Below are 15808 nucleotides of genomic sequence, written 5' to 3'. Positions count from 1 at the left end.
AGTCGACGATTCACTTGCCAAGGCTGTTGACGACGTATCTGAATATCGGCACTAAGTCGATACTACTATACAGCAGTCATTGGCAATCGCAGGGGGAGGAACGGTCAGGAGGGTGAAAGTGGAGACTTCCGGACGAGTGAACATCTTTGGCTAGATGGGTACGTTTATGACCGAGGTCAAGAGTTAATAACCTCTCCGCTAACTACTCTTTCATACCCTCTAGATCGCTACCGATACAGCATATAATAATCTCCCTACTATACATCGTGCGAATGACATGTACTGTTTTCCTGTTATGTGTCATTTATCGTTGGAGCCGGACAGCCTGATAGATACGACAATCGTGGAAGCCAACTTGCCAAAGTATGATAGCACACAATCATGTCATCTCCTCACAACGACGAGCGTGACCGTTCTCTTTGCGCTCAGCATCACCGTAATTCGCCGCGACTTGAATCTCTGAGTATGTAAAAGCATATTTTATCTTCCAGTTGTAAGATATAGTAGTAACCGCGTTTTTCTTAGGCTTCTAGCGTGCCACACCTGATCTTGATACGCGGCAGCTCGGTTAGGTTCAAAACACATAATTCTACTGGAGAACGGTCTAATAATTCTCTACCGAGTCCGGATCCCCGTATACTTCGGGGGGACAATCAGGAACCCATTTGGGGGTATTCGTTATCCGGAACCTTGTGATATATCTCACCGCCGGAGCAAGATACCGACATGTTGGAAGGTCTCCGAACTCCACTTCAAATAGCCGATAGCGACGGAGCTCCCAATTCTGGACCTATAGTCGCCCACAAGAGCAAGTAATGATCAATTCAGCGGGCGCCAAGCCATTTCATTTTCTGTACCACCGTGCGCGCGGATCCTCCACAAGTGTTAATTCCGAGATTCCTCATGTTGTATTCGGGACCGCACTACTTACCGGGAGAAGAAAGACGAAACCCCGAGAAATGGAACGATTTCCAGCGCCACGATTCGACGTGCAGCACATCGGACGTTGTAGACATCCGAATGTTGAAGCAACGAGGCGAGGAGAGGTGCAAATCTTTCTCATTGTGTCAGATGGTTTTTAATGACCATTTCCTTTTCTGTAGCTCTCAAATTCTCATTCTGCATCTGTACTCGGATCCTTCAAGGTCAACGACTTCAGTTTATTTACATCTGCAGTCTCATGTCAGAATATTCATTCCGGGTAATTATACTGCTGTCAGGTATCTCACTTACGATTCAAGCAGTTCCTAATCCTTTCTCAGTTGTCAAATCCGCTCAAAAGGTCACATTCCAAAAATACCCAGAGACACAAGGTAAAGAGAAATAAACTAGTTCAAACGCCAACGTTGACGGGGATACAGCCGAGAACAGCAAGTCCATTCTATCAAGATGGTTATTGTCAGCCTTTCCTTTGCGATAAAAATTTCACTCACGTAATTCTCACCTGTACAGCAGGCAGCCTGGCTAGAGCACTGATTGGTTCCAGCACCAATGACGGTGATAGGGTCACATTCGAGCCCACTGGGGACAGCGAGTTAGCAATGGCTTCCGACCTCTATCAAGTTTGGAAACCTACACGTCAGCGGTGATGTCTCCAAGGCCCACACCGAGCGCTGTCAAGGCAGCCAAGGCAGACTGAACAGGGTCGGACGAAGGCTATCGATTCATCAGTCGGTGAAACGTCTTTACATCGAGGAAGGAAATGACTCTCACGTCCTGGACAGATTTGCAGCACTCTAGGGTACCCGAAGAGCAGGTCCCAGAGCCTCCTCGGGGAAGCGCGGTGGCGGACGCAAGGATTGGGAGAGCCAAGACGGCAAGAGTGAAAGCTGAGAGACGAGCAAACATTCTGAAGTGATTCGGGTAGGGGTAAGTTCTAGTTGACTTATGGTTTCCCTTCCATTGCCTGTCGTTCTTATATGGTCTGGGACTTCCATAGTCTCCACGGAGGTGTCTGTTTTCGTGATAAAAACATATCGCCCGACGTGCGCAAAGTCTTGTCCCATACTAGTCGGCATATAGAGAATGGAATTTTCACGGTCTTACAGCGATGGTGGAGCGCTGATATGACGCCAATGAAGCTTGCTGTTCTATTCTTGCCGAAGAGCCGCGTGTAAAGAATCAAAAGACAATTTAACTTCTTCGTATAGCGGTCACGGAACCGAATATCAATCCGTGGTTAGTGAGTCGTTGTGGTCGTTGTCCTTGAGACGGAGATAGCAAGGGAGCTGAAATTTAGGTGAAGAAGATGCCGCCGGTATTTGCCGATGATCACACGGGTCGATTGGAGCTGGTTCGGTGATTAGCGAGCTAGCCTGCGAATCAGACTGCTCCCAATACTATAACAGCATCCGCCCGTACCTATCATGATGTCCTCAAAACATCACATTCTTTAATATCTCAGGGGACCCATGGCCACGACGCATATCTATCAGTCTTCTTAGAATATGCTTCACTTTCCTGTCCCATTCAATCCCCACTTTTCCCAACATGCACGAAGCTGCACTCTACGTTGCTGTCTTCGCTGCTCTCTATATCCTCTGGCGTTATACTAAACCAACTCATCATCCCCCTGGTCCTTTTCGTTGGCCAATAGTTGGCAATGCCTTTGATATTCCGACCGAAACTCCCTGGCGCCAGTTTGCGGAATGGGGGAAGCAATATGGTTCGTGCTATTCTTTATTTTTTGAGAGGAAGTAACTCACTCAGCCGTAGGCGACATCGTCTATCTTCGTGTATTTGGTCGCTCTATCCTAGTACTCAACTCTTTGGAGGCGATCACGGACTTGTATGAACAGAGGTCAAGTATCTATTCGGATAAAAGCCCGAGAGCCATGGGTGAATTGTAAGTTGAGCTTTTCAGCGATGTTCCGTTCGCTCATTCCTCAATAGGAGTGGCTTTGGGCGTATTTTAGCGACGAGACTGAACGGGGACGATGTTAGGGAGACCAGGAAGCTTCTAAACACTGAGTTCGGGCCTCGTGCGATCAAAAGGCATACACACATTCTGGAAGAGAATGCTCGTCGCCTTTGCTTGTCAAATATCGAGCACCCAGAAGAATTTCTGGGTAATATCCATAGGTGCTTCATTTACTGCGGCACTTCAGCCTAATAACTCACGTGTATCCAGAATGTCTGTAGCAAACATCATGCGGATAGCATACGGCTACGTCGTTGGTGAGGATGTGGAAGCGGACGAGCTGGTTGTTCTAGCCACTCAGGTAATGCACGATGTCAGCACAGCGCTCGCTGCCAACACATATCTCGTCAATTCACTTCCATTCCGTGAGCATGATCATGCATTAGCCATTTTTCGATCGTTCTAATTCGTTTTCCCTACAGTGAGATATATACCAGCGTTCGTGCCTGGAGCCTCTTTCCAGAAAACAGCTGCCAGATCTCGGGAGACATTCGATCTTTTCTTGAGGAAACCTTTTGAATTTGTATTGAACCAAGTGGTAGGTTGTCGGTCGTCACGGACTACGCTCACTGACAGGCATCGGTAGAATTCGGGAACTGCCATGCCCTCACTTTTATCCAACGCCCTTGAGGAAAACGGTCTCGAGAACAGTATGTCCAACGCCACCTATCTAAATCGCCTGAAAGACGCGGGAGCGGAAGTCTACGGCGGTACGTTGTCCTGTTGCCGGTGTTGTGTGGATCGAACATTAAATACTAGAATTTTCTAAGCCGGAACGGACACGGTATGTAACGTTAAGTTATTCATATTACTTTTTTGATAAACAGCAAAATCTGTGTAGAATGCCAGCATTATCTCCTCTTTTTACTTAGCAATGGTTCTTTATCCAGACGTTCAGAGACGAGCCCAAGAGGAAATAGTAGCGGTCATTGGAGATGAGCGACTGCCCAGACTATCAGACCGTGAATCTTTACCGTACGTTGGCGCTCTCGTTGAGGAAATCTTCCGGTGGAACACGCCAGCACCGGCCGGTTTGTTTTTGTTACTTGTTTATATGGCATCTTCACCATATCTGTTGATCCAGTGACTCGAGCGATTTTGGTACCTGACGTTTACCGTGATTTTCATATTCCCGCTGGCACTGTCGTTGTTGCAAATCTTTGGTGAGTTTATCATGCTCATCGTATGTCCCATCTTTTAACAATATATTAACTATTGCTTCACAGGGCTGTCACACGAAACGAAAGCTGGTTCCCTGATCCCGAAACGTTCAATCCAGAGCGATACTTGAATCGGGACAAGGAGCCTCAAATTCCCGAACCGACGAGTCTGATTTTTGGTTTTGGCCGCAGATCTTGCCCTGGATCTTACCTTGCAGTCGATACCGTGTGGACGGCCGTTGCAATGACTTTGGCCACCTGCACCATTTCCCCTGAACTTGACGCTGAAGGAAAGGCCGTTCTTCCCGAAGTCAGATACACCAGTGGAGCCTTCAGGTCAGCGTTTTTTATTCTCCCTTGTAGGACATCAATTGAGAAAGCTTGTAGCCATCCGTATCCATTCTGCTGCCAAATTCATCGCCGTTCTGAAGGAGTATCTGAGCTACTAGATCCTCAATGAATACCGCTTTTAGTGACGCGGGTGTCGAAACGGTCCACATTTGTAGATACTAATTAGGGAATCCGCCCTTTCTGAATGCTATCGGTTCACTACATGGTCTACCCATTCCCACAAACACCTGCCAGTCCTTCCTATTCAATCCTTTGGGAAGCCGTTGTCTTAGCAAAGTAGCCGATTTTGATCGTCAAATAGTCGTAGTAGGGATGGTGCATGCCTAGATATCACGGGTCGCGCACCATACATCTTCCGTTGATGACCACCTAATAGGTGATCATCAACGGAAGATTTCCACTGTGGCACCATCAAGAAGTTACGAGACCGGGAATACTGTAGTACCCTAGTCGTACTTGCAGCGATACCCCGGCCTGCGATCCGCGAACTCATCAGGCGAATTTTAAATGATCTTCTTGTTGTCATAGATTCGCTGAACTAATATGATAGTGCCAACTGTGATAAGCTTAAACGGTTTGACCAATGTGACAGAGAGAGGTTAAAAAGAGTTGGAGCCGTGTTCTTGGAATTGAAGATGGAGCATCGTTTCAGGTGGTCCAGGTGGATGAGATTCGTCACCTCTGACATAACGCAAATCAGCACTAATTTTTCAACAAAACCGGATTGACACGCCTTTTAATAGACGAAATCTAGCGTCGACCACTGTTGGATAGAGTAAAAAGCTTCGTATACCGTATCAAATAGTCACATTGAGCTTCGATAGTTGCACAGACCATACATTACGGCAAGGTGTGACGATGCAAAAACAGTCAAGTACTACGGCTATATCCAGTTGCGTTGTTCGCTCCTGCCAAGTTGGAAAATACAAAAATTCTCTGCCCAGCCAACGAACTGGAGGCGGCCTGGATGCTCATCTGAAAATGGGTATATTAACTCAACGCTCCTCATCTAACTTCCACCAGATCTTTCGTGTTGTACTTCAATTCCTGTTGGTAGTCTTGATTAACACTTACGATGAATTCGATTCGTATCTTCTATACATTGCAGACTATAATATATATGTGTGTTCTATCAAAGGCTCAATGCTTCTTCTTGCAACATTTGGTCTGAATGAGCATAATACATAAGGCTGGATCTTTGGGAATAAGTCGCGTTCAAGTCGCTTTGAAAATACACGTAATACTCAGTCTGATCTTCGCGCCGCTCTTCCTTGCTTATCCCTGTAGAAGACGACGTCACCTATCAGGATCAAGGTACAGTTAACGAGCAAACCAAACGGATGACCTGAGTGCAAAAACATACCATCGTTATCCACAAACTGGCAGTTGTTATAGTTATCCCAGAATGTACGGAACACGGGTTTGTTTGAGAAGTTGTAATGTTCACCGATGAAAGTTTTTAGATACCGAGTGGCTTCTTCGCCGTTGTCTGGAATTATCTCAGCGATATTAGCGGCAGTAACGGAGGAAAACTCACAAAATGGTATCTTCGGGAAGAACTGTATAGACACAGGTGAGATAATATTTGGCTCGAGGATTGTAAGCCACATACATGGTGAATGACATGAAAGTGTGCTACATCATGAAAGAAAAAGCGTCCGTGCCATCCTAAGAAATCTCTATCGACGGTGGCAGCAGCGCCTCGAGGATAGTTCCATTTATTTTTCCGGTAATGGGGCAGGATGGGGTCGGTGTGGTGAAGGTATGTGATCATGACAACTTGAAACTCGCAGTCAGTATATTTGACGAACGATATCAGGATTGTTGACCTACACCAGTGATTCACTTCTAACCACGGAATGCCGTAATATCTCCAGACATTCCAAATCCCGCATTTGGCGCAGATACTCGTTGTGATGAAGACCATTAGAGCCATTCCTATATTAGACAGTATCACCGCATTGCGCTGCGAGTGGGAGAAGATGACAGAAGAGGCTGCTTCTTATGAGGGGGAGTCGGCTAGATCTATGCAAAATACGTACGATCGAAGTGGTTAGTCCATTTGGGATAGTGCTTCTGACCGGATACGTTATATACTACAGACAATTTAAGTTAGAGTGTACCGTTCGATTAGTTGAGCACTTACAGAGGTATGCGGGAAACGCAAATAGCTGTTGACGGATCAACATGAACAAGGTATAAATCGGGGTATCCGAGAATATCTCCTCGTAGTTGATTGTTCCATTGGGGCGTTCGTCGGGTATGTTGAGATCGGCACGAGTTTTCGGAACATACACCTCGTCATTTTCTATGGAAGCGTGGTTAACGTGATGACGGTGGTGCGATATTTTCCAGCTAAAGTAGGGTGTAAAAAGTGAACTATGAATCAGCTTGATGATTTGTGTAGTATAAGTGTTTATTCTTCAAAAGAACGACGAAATGCTCACAAATCCAAGGATGTCGTTCAACAGCTTGTAACTAGAAAAGGCTCCGTGGCCACACTATCACATAACGGGTTACAAATGCTGAGGTATTATTATGGATAATGATACCTCATGGCCGATGACCCAGAGACCCGTTAGAACAAGGCCTTGATACCACCAGCTGTCGAAGTTTTAAAAGATAATTTTGGCCCAAAACATAGTTCACTCACTAAATAGCCCACACAGTGAAGCGCAACATCTCTGCGCTCCAAGAGCTTAAGACATGAGAAGTCGCCAGTTTTTCAAAATAAGGATCGATCAACGTAGCAAGAAGTCCCAAGGCAATGGCGAGGACTAAATCCCTGGCTAGGTACAGAGCGCTAAGATGCAATCGGCGAACAAAGAGATGAGACGGTATGGCATCTCTAATTTCTTTTAGCGACCTGGATCCAGGATGAGAAACAAGGTGACTGAAGTCGAAGGAAAGTTACCAATTCATAGGAGTATGTGAAGGTAAATCCTTCTCGTCATACGTCGTTTTGGTTTCTGCCATGATATATCTGGAAGACAGACGATTGGTGATACGTTTCCAGGTCAGCGCCCAGATTATTTATACCTGCGGAAAGTCTACACGTTAATTTTAACAGCAGAAAAATGTTAAAAGCCTAGTACGTAATGATGTCCATCTTTGTGATAAGTAATCGCATGAACCAGCGTGTCGATGGGCCAAGTAAATCAGTGAGTCTTTGATTTGCTCGATTGTCGGATCTAGGTCCCATCGGGAGATTGCTAAGGAAAAGGTCGTGTGGAAAATCGCATTGCATCTGATAGTTTGATGGTGCATGATGGATTGTGTGTGCGACTGTACGGATGTTATAAGACGGTATCATACACACGCCGTTGAAGAAATATAGGACCGATATTGCTCCATCATGATTTTGATGTCGATTCTTACCCAGCCCGAATGAATTTACGATACCTAAAAGAGAAAATCTGGTATGAAAACTGAAAATATTCCTTTGAATTGAATCTAAACAAACGGTTGTTATTCCGATCAACCCAATATCAGAAAACATGCACCACCGACTCGGCATTCCTCTAGGACGTCACGGAGAATACACTGAACAAGTGGCGCAGGAGGATAGACCGTAGACACTTCAGGAGTTATGCATAACTACGAGAAAGAGAAAGACGTTAGAGTCTCGTGTAAGATAGACCCCCCCTATGAACCGCTTGGTTAGGGAAGCTCTAGTGTTTAAGGGTCCAAGTTTAGCGCCCTTGCCCACACGCCGCGTTCGAACCCCCGGAGTGTGCAACAAAGTCATCCAAGAACCGATTCTGGCCCTGCCTGTCTTTGTAATAAGCGACCTCATCTACAGCTGCATGAGCGACAGTAGGCTAATAGCCATGAGTTCGAGGTTACTGACCATGGTCCTCCACAAACTGACAGAGGTGGTAATTTCGCCATAAAACAGAAAACACTGGTTCTGAGGAGGCGTGGTATTGATCACCCAGTACTTCTTTTAATATTAGCGTGGCTTCAGGAGCATGATCTAAGGTCAACCATAAGAAAGTGAGACATTGACAGAAGGTATGACACTCAACACAGAGGCATTTTTGGAAAGAGATGATGGGCCACATGAAAATGGGCAATCTAAACGAGAGCTAAGATTGGGCTGCGGTATAAGAATCCGTGAAATGCGTACATTATGTAAGAAAAAACGGCCTTGCCAACCAAGGAAATCCCGGTCCATGGTTGAGAGCGCTCCTCGTGAAAAGTTCCAAGTGCTTCGTCGGTAATGAGGGAGTTCCGGATCCGTGTGTTGCAAGAAGACAATCATTGTTACCCAATGGGAAACCATTACGCAAGGTATCCCATACAGACAGAATACCTGCCATCCTCCAAATCTAATAGAAGCGTAGTGGACGACAAAAGCCGCGAGAACGATACCAAGGTCAGACATAATCACAGCCCAAGCGCTGACTACGCTGGAAGAGGGCGGTTGAAAACGCTAGAAACTACCTATGAATTGAAGTTATTGTACATGTACCTGACAGGGAACTTACGATTAAAATGACCGGTAGCCTTGGGATACCTTCGCTGACCAGATACGTTGAAAAGCAAATAAAACGGAAAGCCTGCTACTTGTTGTACCACCAGAAGTATCACCTGTCAGGATGGGAGTGTCCTCAAAAAGACTGTCCTCGTTCGATACTTCGGAGCGCGTCCGTGGAATCCAGCTGAGCGATATAGTAAGTCGGAGTGACTGCTGGCGCGGCGCCTTAGGTGAAGCTTACTGTTCGTCTTTCTCCATCGAGGCGTGATGGCGATGGTGAGAGCGGTGTGTAATTTTCCAGCTCAAGTACGGTGTCCACAGAGCGCTATGGCAGACCTGCAAAGGCATAAGAGTCCATAATACGAGATGCTGATGTAGCCGCTTACGAAACCAACGACATCACAAATGAGCTGAGACGTGAAGAACGATCCATGACCACACTATAATTACCATCAGCCTGCGGCCCTTATGGATACGAAACGCTCTGACTTCATGCCCGATGACCCAGATACCGGTTAGGACAAGTCCTTGGAACCACCAGCTTCGGAATGACATTAGGCTAGCCTTCAAAGTTCGATTATGAAGCGGCACTTACTACACAATCCAAGGGACAGAAAGACAGATATATTTTAACAATGCCATCTGCCAAATCATGGAAGACAAGAGTGCGTCAAGTTGCGAAACCCCGCAGGCAAGAACCAGGGACATAGCAATATCCCGTACTAGCAGCCACAGTGATGTCACATTGCTACACTGGAAAAGATGGGCAGGTATTGCTCTCCTGAGCTCGTGAAAATTTCTGTCATGCATGAGTTCACTATTCCGAATTCTAGAATCAGCAGCGTACTTCGTTGGTAGACTGGGAATTAGTTGTTGACCCATACCGAGTTACGTCAAACGATAGCCACTGGATATTGGTGTGGTGTTGAGCAGATAGACACGCCCATCCCATCAAAACAACGTAGTTCGCAGAAATCTTTAAAAGTCTCCGAGCCAATCGTCAAGACGGCATCATGATATCTTTACGAAGATGAAGTTTGATAGATATGACGGGATATCCGAGTGATTCGTACCAGTAAACGTCAAGTTTGATGAACTTGGATATAGTATCGGCAGAGTCCTTCTATCGACGCTTGCTCACTGTAAGCGGCAAGTCACAAGTCTACCGCAGAATTCCTATAAGTATGTCTATTTCTGTAAGATAACTGGCGTGTGAAACGGAGATACTCACGGAACTGATTTTAGACAAGATCAGAAACATCATTTGCAAGGCGGGCTGAAAATTTCCGGAAGAATGCCCTCTACATTGGTGATAGACCTACACGTGTCCTAAGAGTCGAACTAAGTCGAATTGAACGGTGCTCGGAGTACTCCGACTCGATGCCGCCGGCGCGCCCAATACGGGTAGATCCGAATCGCCAAGTGGGAAAGCGGCTTCTTGATTGAATGCCGGGTCCACTCCCCACCGACCAATCCTCACTGACACCAACGTTAAGTATCACTTGCAAATGTAGGCCTTTCTTTCCTCTGAAAATGCTTGTTTCCGCCATTATGATTGACTCATCCCTTACGAGGCCTTCTATATGAAACACGGTTTTCCGGGTCAGCTTGAACGGCAGAGAGCATTGGCTCAAGGTACATCGCCTGTTGCACGATCGGATATTCGTTCAGTTGATAATAGTCACAGATATCATCAGATAGGAGGGAACCATGCTACTCGAAGACCGCGATCTACTACCCTAACTACTAACTTGAGTCCATGGCCGCTGACCCTCATGCTCGCAAACTCTATTTGTTGTCAAGGCGGTGCCTACAGGCTCTGATATCAACGTCCTGACTATTCAGGACCCACGTGTTTCCAAAATCCTTTGCTCCTGGCCAATCTGCAGAATCATTGAGGTTGAGCCGTGCGATATATCATTCTCATTTGTAAAGTTCTCGCTGTGTCCGAACGTTGTTGATAGGTCCAAAGCCAACACCTACGGCGAAATACATCGCGACTGTTGGAAGATTTCCAGCTTCTTGAATCCACGAGGGTCAGATGGAACGAGTCATTCATGCCATAGAGCATTGAATAGAAAATTTCGGGTGACCGTAAGCTAGGGCGACATCGCTTCCCACTGCAGAAACCTGGGACTATTCTTACGACGCATGCTTGTATAGAGGCTGTGACGGCATATCACTGGAAAATCTGGGGTCTGAACACCTTGTGCGTTGAAAAGGGATCAGTCAGAACATTCATTATCCACGAGGCCCGTTGTCCTCGTGGATGTAGCAGCACTGCATTAACAGCGCCCACATGAGTAGTTTGTTTAGTGACGCGATCCGTTCATCCAGATTGGTCGCTTTCCGACAACTTACGCAATTCACTGCATCTCGAGCTTCCTTCGGTATTGGTGCACAGGCTTTATACAAATGGCTGATAGTTATCAGATATTGACAGATCATGGGACTTGACAAGGCGGCGAATACTAAATGTGCATGAATTAATTCTGTTCTCCCCACACAATCTGAGCAGATTTCTGACCGAGTTTTAGATAAATGAACATCGGATTAGCTTTGAACAGTTGGATCAAGTCGGCAAGCTTTTGAGCCAGTTATTTGACTTTTAACATATCAGATTCGAGAAGAAGTCGTAAGTTGTATCTCGGGCGGGGTGCTTCGTTTCCACAGTTATGAACTTTACATATGAAATTTTCTGATGAACAGTGTAACCTATGACTCATTGAGGGCAGCGGCCAGTGAGATATAGGCGCTTATGGGCCCCCACGGACTGGGCCATTCCTTAAGAGTTAAGTTATGACACCCGGTACCCTTATGCCATGATCATCATAGTGAATGGTTTAGTGAGTGGAGAGATGTTGCAGTGCCACGTCTTGTATATTCGTGTCCGGCGTGCCTAGGCGGTGTCATGCCATGACCAGTCTCAAAGCTACAGGCTGCCAAAACTGTCTTTACGTCTTATGTCGTCAACTCGGGCCGATTCTCTGCCTTCCTTCCTTCCGATCTGAAGTGGCTGAACGCTGACTCGAAAAAAAATCGAATCTTTCGTGTATACAATGTACACTGTAGAGTCAAGAGCTTCAGAGTTCTCTCAGAAGGACCATGGAGGACACGCCCTACAAGCAGATGTCGCTTCTCGCACCAAACATGGAGTTCGTCGCACAAAGGACAAAACTTCCCTCACTTCCCTTTGATCCCATTTGTCTATTTGTCTCCCCTATAATCCCTAATAGTCCCTCGCTTCATCATAACCTGTATATCAGTTGTATCCACGCAGGAGGACCTGACGATGACTGCGAAGATGCGGGGGACAATTCGTGAGGCAAGGTTAGGGTGGCTTGACGCCTATTAACACCTTGTGGGACCAGAGCGACAGATATAATTAGCGGTGATGATAGCAGACTTGCGCCTTCACCTAGTATATTTGCATCGTTGTCACACCGACGATACCCGTTCCAAGCTGTACGTGAAAGCTGGCAACTGAGGGTTCCTCGCCGCAATTACACTCGCCTTCCTAAGCTGGCAGTTCCCGATAGCGTACGACCTATAGATTGATGTTTTGTAACTGAAAGACGGTGTTGCTTAAAGTTTTGCCATTCTTACCAAAGCTCCGTGCTCCTCGTCTTTACTTCATGGGGCCACCTCAGTTCAATGATTACTAGTATGGTCAATCTCATCATTACGCGCAGTGGTATCAGCTACGTTGGACAAGTGACTTACTACGAAACCCTGTCCTTATTCTGGTCAACCCAGGCCGAGCCCACGACCAAGCAACCTCAGTCATTTTAGAACTTAGAGTAGACGGTACATTTGAAATCAAGGCACTGCTGCTGTGGCACCCTTCTTGAGACTTTCAGCGTTAAATTTCAGCAAGGGAGATATGGAGGAAAGGGGGCAGACCTAGGAGCATCAGATCCTGCTGATGAACTCCTGATCAGTGCATCTATCAAAGATATTGCGTTTTTGTGAAAGATGTTCGACGAGGAAGCTGCGAAAGAAGGAAACATAGAAATACGCTCGATTTGATTCGCCAATGCTGGCGGCATCTTATCAAGTTAGCGGTGAGTCTAGAATGACTAGATATGGTAGTGCCACGGTGTTCGGGGTTCGGACTTTTTTTTTTTTCAATACCTTTTCTCGTGGAGCCCAGCAAACGCTTTAGTCGATCTGATAACACAGGCTCCCCGTATACCCGAGGGCTTCTTCCTAGCCCATGCGCAGCGAACCTGCTTATCTGGTCGGTTTCACTGATCTGCTCATGAAATTTAGCGGCGGCTCAATCATGCTGTAATCACATCCGCATGTTATCCTGTGATCTATTCTGTGCCCATAGAAAAGATCAGTTCTCCGTGACCAATGGGACAAGATGACATATTGGAACTCTGATTGATTGCATCCATCCAATACGGGGTTCCCATCATAAACCAGGAGGACCCTCGTGATGTTATAAGGGCATTAGCCTGAGTTTCGTTCCTGTTTCTTAGTGACTTTCAAATGGCTGAGTCTTCACTCAACAGTACTTTTGGTGCATACCTCATTGGCGTTATCGCGTCTGCATGGTTCAGTTACCCCCAAATATACTCATTTCAGTAGTCTGATTTCCTTGTGGACATAGCTTGTTCGGCGTCACTTGCACTCAAACCTGGTATTATTTCACTCGCTATTCTGACGTTACCACCCTCAAAGTATGGGTAAGCGCAGAACTTGCTTCTCTAACTCACAAGTTACTAACAGACTTACAGGTGGGCGCTATATGGTCGGTATTCGTTGCTACCAACCGAATACTTAACTCTTACAGGTTTGCACAGGATTTTGGAAGTTTTACATGTAGCTTTCCCTGGTCATGCCATTTATTATTATGTTATACTACATTACGGGGACCCGGCGGCTCTAACTCAAGCAACTTGGTAAGTGCCATATTTTTTGTTAGGATATCAGGAATTCAATATATACTAGGACGGCATCTGTGAGTACCCACATTTATCTGCATGAACTCTTACCTATGCACCAAATAGCTCAACCTTACTGTAACGGTAAAGTGAACGCTACTCTTACCTTCGAGCCGTCTCTAAAGAGAATGATCCTAGGGCCTTACTGGTGTGCTTGTCTACCTATTTTACGCCCGACGGATATATTATTGTTGGAGCAATCCTTTTAATTCAGTTGCCGCTTTCTGATACGTTCTATGCAGTGTCGAACCACAACGTGCCCCTGGTGGCTGCCATCGTAAGATTCCTATGCATCCTCGGTGTTCGGCGACACTCATCTTGGAAACTAGATCGTTCTGTCAGTCTGTCGCTTGGGTGAGAAGTCTCATAATTTTTTCTCTTCCTTCCCCTGATGTAGTCTCCTCTAGGAACCAGCGTAGGTGCGTATTCAAGCTACCTTTATGAAGGATTTTAATCAGGACCTTGGTTCTTTCGCCTTCTAGGTATCACCGCCTACAGGTCAGGACTAGTAGTGCTTCTTAGATGTCTCTGTCTCATTATCCCGTTTTCAGCATACATCTTAAGGACTTCGTTCGGTTTGAAGCCCATAGTATGACTGTAAGTATCCCCCGAACTTGATTTAATTCATATTTATCTCCGTTATGCAGAGTCTCGTCAGGGCTTCTTTGGCTATCCATGTAGTGACAGATATACTGGTCGCGGGGTCGCTTTGCTATTATCTCCATACCAGTCGCACTGGGATCAAACGGTACGACAATCCACACTGTGGCTTATCCGGACCGACTGAAAGAGAAACTCTATTATAGTACCGACACGATGATTAATAGACTTATGGTCTACGCGGTTCATAACGGTCTTATAACAGCGTAAAGACATACCATATTCTTATGTTGTCGTCTGAGTAACTAATTCATTTCCAGTGTTGCCGATATCCTCGTCATTGCCTTCGTGCGTCACTCTGCTAACTCACATATCTTCATACACTGACCTTGGAGCTTCTCAGAACACAGCGTACCCTGGCAACCTTATATATCTGGCGGTCTATCAAGTTGTCGCGAACTGTATGTGACATTTATTCATCCCCCCGCGCGCTCGAACTGACCTTCGAATCGTCCCAAGTATATTCAAACTCCTTACTTGCTACGTTCGTTTCCTGATTATCCATGCAATCATCTGTCCTTACGATCTCTCTTCTGTAGGTTGAACGCCCGTAGACCTTCTAAGCAGGTCTATGATCACTTTACAACCGAAGCCGACATGTTGAGTCTGTCTATCCTGACTACCAACCCGAACAAGGTAATACGCTCCTGTTTATTTTTCATCCTGACGCTAATTCATGACGGTTCCAGCGTCATGTTGATATTAATATAACGTCCACTACTGAATTCGCCGATGATACGGACAGAAACTCTGCTGTGAGTAATTCTATGGTGACTTGATGCATTGACATTGCTCACTCGAAGCGCAGACTAACCCTAGTTCTAAAGTCGGAAGCTTCTGAAGAAAGAGGAAAAACGGAAGTGTTATCCATGTGTTTCAAAATCTTCTGTTACAGTGCTCTGTACTATCATCGCTTGTTTACATATATATTGCTGCTGCTAATTATACAACGTGAACTCATCATGCTTTTCGGTCAGGTGTTGATCATAAAATCCAACGTAACGACTGGCTCGACGTGACACAAGACTGGTAGATGCATTGAAGTTGCATTCATGTTAATATGAAAGCTGGCATGTTGCTGACGGGATAACCCAGAGAAACACTGACGAGTATTCAGATTATTTCCTCCTCAGGACTGACCGAATTGACTATGCCGTATCACAGCAGTCAAGGTGACAGACCATTCAAATCATAATAACATTATCTGACAGTGATACTTAGTGATATTTGGCGCCAACTGTACATATCACGAAATGTCAAAAATGAATTCTGATTGAATGAGATA

At 45.9% G+C, this 15808-nt stretch overlaps 6 protein-coding genes across 6 annotated transcripts; 2 read left to right on the top strand and 4 right to left on the bottom strand.

Annotated features, from left to right (window-relative positions):
• Positions 1 to 1292: 1292 nt before the first annotated feature.
• On the bottom strand, positions 1293 to 2248 carry EV420DRAFT_383705 (hydrophobin 2). The gene is made up of 4 exons (XM_060481914.1): positions 1714 to 2248; positions 1577 to 1656; positions 1434 to 1521; positions 1293 to 1381 (listed from the first exon to the last, which is right to left on the bottom strand). The coding sequence occupies exons 1-4, from the start codon at positions 1846 to 1848 to the stop codon at positions 1334 to 1336; spliced, it is 351 nt and encodes a 116-aa protein (XP_060330466.1). The 5' UTR covers positions 1849 to 2248; the 3' UTR covers positions 1293 to 1333.
• An 84-nt stretch (positions 2249 to 2332) lies between these two features.
• Positions 2333 to 4888, top strand: EV420DRAFT_383452 (cytochrome P450). Its single transcript, XM_060481911.1, has 11 exons — positions 2333 to 2665; positions 2716 to 2845; positions 2893 to 3081; positions 3131 to 3285; positions 3343 to 3458; positions 3507 to 3630; positions 3691 to 3704; positions 3762 to 3951; positions 4005 to 4083; positions 4147 to 4416; positions 4468 to 4888. The coding sequence occupies exons 1-11, from the start codon at positions 2491 to 2493 to the stop codon at positions 4538 to 4540; spliced, it is 1515 nt and encodes a 504-aa protein (XP_060330465.1). The 5' UTR covers positions 2333 to 2490; the 3' UTR covers positions 4541 to 4888.
• Positions 4889 to 5647: 759 nt separating this feature from the next.
• On the bottom strand, positions 5648 to 7764 carry EV420DRAFT_383504 (fatty acid desaturase-domain-containing protein). The gene is made up of 12 exons (XM_060481913.1): positions 7527 to 7764; positions 7346 to 7470; positions 7085 to 7297; positions 6984 to 7035; positions 6879 to 6932; positions 6578 to 6821; positions 6474 to 6527; positions 6265 to 6426; positions 6044 to 6210; positions 5969 to 5990; positions 5795 to 5920; positions 5648 to 5731 (listed from the first exon to the last, which is right to left on the bottom strand). Exons 2-12 carry the CDS (start codon positions 7405 to 7407, stop codon positions 5676 to 5678), a joined length of 1212 nt encoding a protein of 403 aa, XP_060330464.1. The 5' UTR covers positions 7408 to 7470; positions 7527 to 7764; the 3' UTR covers positions 5648 to 5675.
• A 271-nt stretch (positions 7765 to 8035) lies between these two features.
• EV420DRAFT_383445 (uncharacterized protein) lies at positions 8036 to 8707 on the bottom strand. Its single transcript, XM_060481910.1, has 4 exons — positions 8561 to 8707; positions 8462 to 8508; positions 8282 to 8407; positions 8036 to 8227 (listed from the first exon to the last, which is right to left on the bottom strand). Exons 2-4 carry the CDS (start codon positions 8493 to 8495, stop codon positions 8124 to 8126), a joined length of 264 nt encoding a protein of 87 aa, XP_060330463.1. The 5' UTR covers positions 8496 to 8508; positions 8561 to 8707; the 3' UTR covers positions 8036 to 8123.
• A 4-nt stretch (positions 8708 to 8711) lies between these two features.
• EV420DRAFT_383470 (uncharacterized protein) lies at positions 8712 to 10258 on the bottom strand. The gene is made up of 8 exons (XM_060481912.1): positions 10143 to 10258; positions 9759 to 10087; positions 9507 to 9710; positions 9401 to 9452; positions 9298 to 9351; positions 9153 to 9247; positions 8922 to 9095; positions 8712 to 8873 (listed from the first exon to the last, which is right to left on the bottom strand). The coding sequence occupies exons 2-7, from the start codon at positions 9791 to 9793 to the stop codon at positions 8924 to 8926; spliced, it is 612 nt and encodes a 203-aa protein (XP_060330462.1). The 5' UTR covers positions 9794 to 10087; positions 10143 to 10258; the 3' UTR covers positions 8712 to 8873; positions 8922 to 8923.
• A 1278-nt stretch (positions 10259 to 11536) lies between these two features.
• On the top strand, positions 11537 to 15608 carry EV420DRAFT_1764326 (uncharacterized protein). Its single transcript, XM_060480775.1, has 21 exons — positions 11537 to 12231; positions 13432 to 13473; positions 13530 to 13605; positions 13657 to 13670; positions 13723 to 13821; positions 13871 to 13880; positions 13930 to 13947; positions 14002 to 14053; positions 14106 to 14140; positions 14193 to 14217; positions 14271 to 14282; positions 14346 to 14361; positions 14415 to 14460; positions 14511 to 14611; positions 14670 to 14729; positions 14784 to 14811; positions 14867 to 14924; positions 14983 to 15007; positions 15063 to 15159; positions 15213 to 15278; positions 15332 to 15608. The coding sequence occupies exons 1-21, from the start codon at positions 12017 to 12019 to the stop codon at positions 15362 to 15364; spliced, it is 1128 nt and encodes a 375-aa protein (XP_060330461.1). The 5' UTR covers positions 11537 to 12016; the 3' UTR covers positions 15365 to 15608.
• The last annotated feature ends 200 nt before the right edge of the window (positions 15609 to 15808 follow it).

Source organism: Desarmillaria tabescens (assembly GCF_030435595.1).
Source record: "Desarmillaria tabescens strain CCBAS 213 chromosome Unknown EV420scaffold_18, whole genome shotgun sequence".
Lineage (NCBI taxonomy): Eukaryota > Fungi > Basidiomycota > Agaricomycetes > Agaricales > Physalacriaceae > Desarmillaria > Desarmillaria tabescens.
This window is presented reverse-complemented; position numbering and strand designations above follow the sequence as displayed.

Coding starts and splice junctions, on each gene's coding strand:
- EV420DRAFT_383705 (XM_060481914.1), bottom strand. CDS start 1,848: ATGTTTGCTCGTCTCTCAGCTTTCACTCTTGCCGTCTTGGCTCTCCCA. Junction 1,522..1,576: donor GGAGACATCACCGCTGACGT/GTAGGTTTCCAA, acceptor CGCTGTCCCCAG/TGGGCTCGAATGTGACCCTA. Junction 1,382..1,433: donor GCTGTACAGGTGAGAATTAC/GTGAGTGAAATT, acceptor CCATCTTGATAG/AATGGACTTGCTGTTCTCGG.
- EV420DRAFT_383504 (XM_060481913.1), bottom strand. CDS start 7,407: ATGGCAGAAACCAAAACGACGTATGACGAGAAGGATTTACCTTCACAT. Junction 6,427..6,473: donor ATGGACTAACCACTTCGATC/GTACGTATTTTG, acceptor CATAAGAAGCAG/CCTCTTCTGTCATCTTCTCC. Junction 5,732..5,794: donor CCAGTTTGTGGATAACGATG/GTATGTTTTTGC, acceptor TGATCCTGATAG/GTGACGTCGTCTTCTACAGG.
- EV420DRAFT_383452 (XM_060481911.1), top strand. CDS start 2,491: ATGCACGAAGCTGCACTCTACGTTGCTGTCTTCGCTGCTCTCTATATC. Junction 3,286..3,342: donor CGTCAATTCACTTCCATTCC/GTGAGCATGATC, acceptor TTTTCCCTACAG/TGAGATATATACCAGCGTTC. Junction 3,952..4,004: donor GAACACGCCAGCACCGGCCG/GTTTGTTTTTGT, acceptor CTGTTGATCCAG/TGACTCGAGCGATTTTGGTA.
- EV420DRAFT_383445 (XM_060481910.1), bottom strand. CDS start 8,495: ATGTGGCCCATCATCTCTTTCCAAAAATGCCTCT. Junction 8,408..8,461: donor CTCTTTCCAAAAATGCCTCT/GTGTTGAGTGTC, acceptor GGTTGACCTTAG/ATCATGCTCCTGAAGCCACG. Junction 8,228..8,281: donor TCAGTTTGTGGAGGACCATG/GTCAGTAACCTC, acceptor ATGCAGCTGTAG/ATGAGGTCGCTTATTACAAA.
- EV420DRAFT_1764326 (XM_060480775.1), top strand. CDS start 12,017: ATGGAGGACACGCCCTACAAGCAGATGTCGCTTCTCGCACCAAACATG. Junction 14,461..14,510: donor TTGAAGCCCATAGTATGACT/GTAAGTATCCCC, acceptor TCCGTTATGCAG/AGTCTCGTCAGGGCTTCTTT. Junction 15,008..15,062: donor TCAAACTCCTTACTTGCTAC/GTTCGTTTCCTG, acceptor TCTCTTCTGTAG/GTTGAACGCCCGTAGACCTT.
- EV420DRAFT_383470 (XM_060481912.1), bottom strand. CDS start 9,793: ATGGGTCAACAACTAATTCCCAGTCTACCAACGAA. Junction 9,352..9,400: donor TCTGGGTCATCGGGCATGAA/GTCAGAGCGTTT, acceptor TGGTAATTATAG/TGTGGTCATGGATCGTTCTT. Junction 9,248..9,297: donor TTTGTGATGTCGTTGGTTTC/GTAAGCGGCTAC, acceptor ATGCCTTTGCAG/GTCTGCCATAGCGCTCTGTG.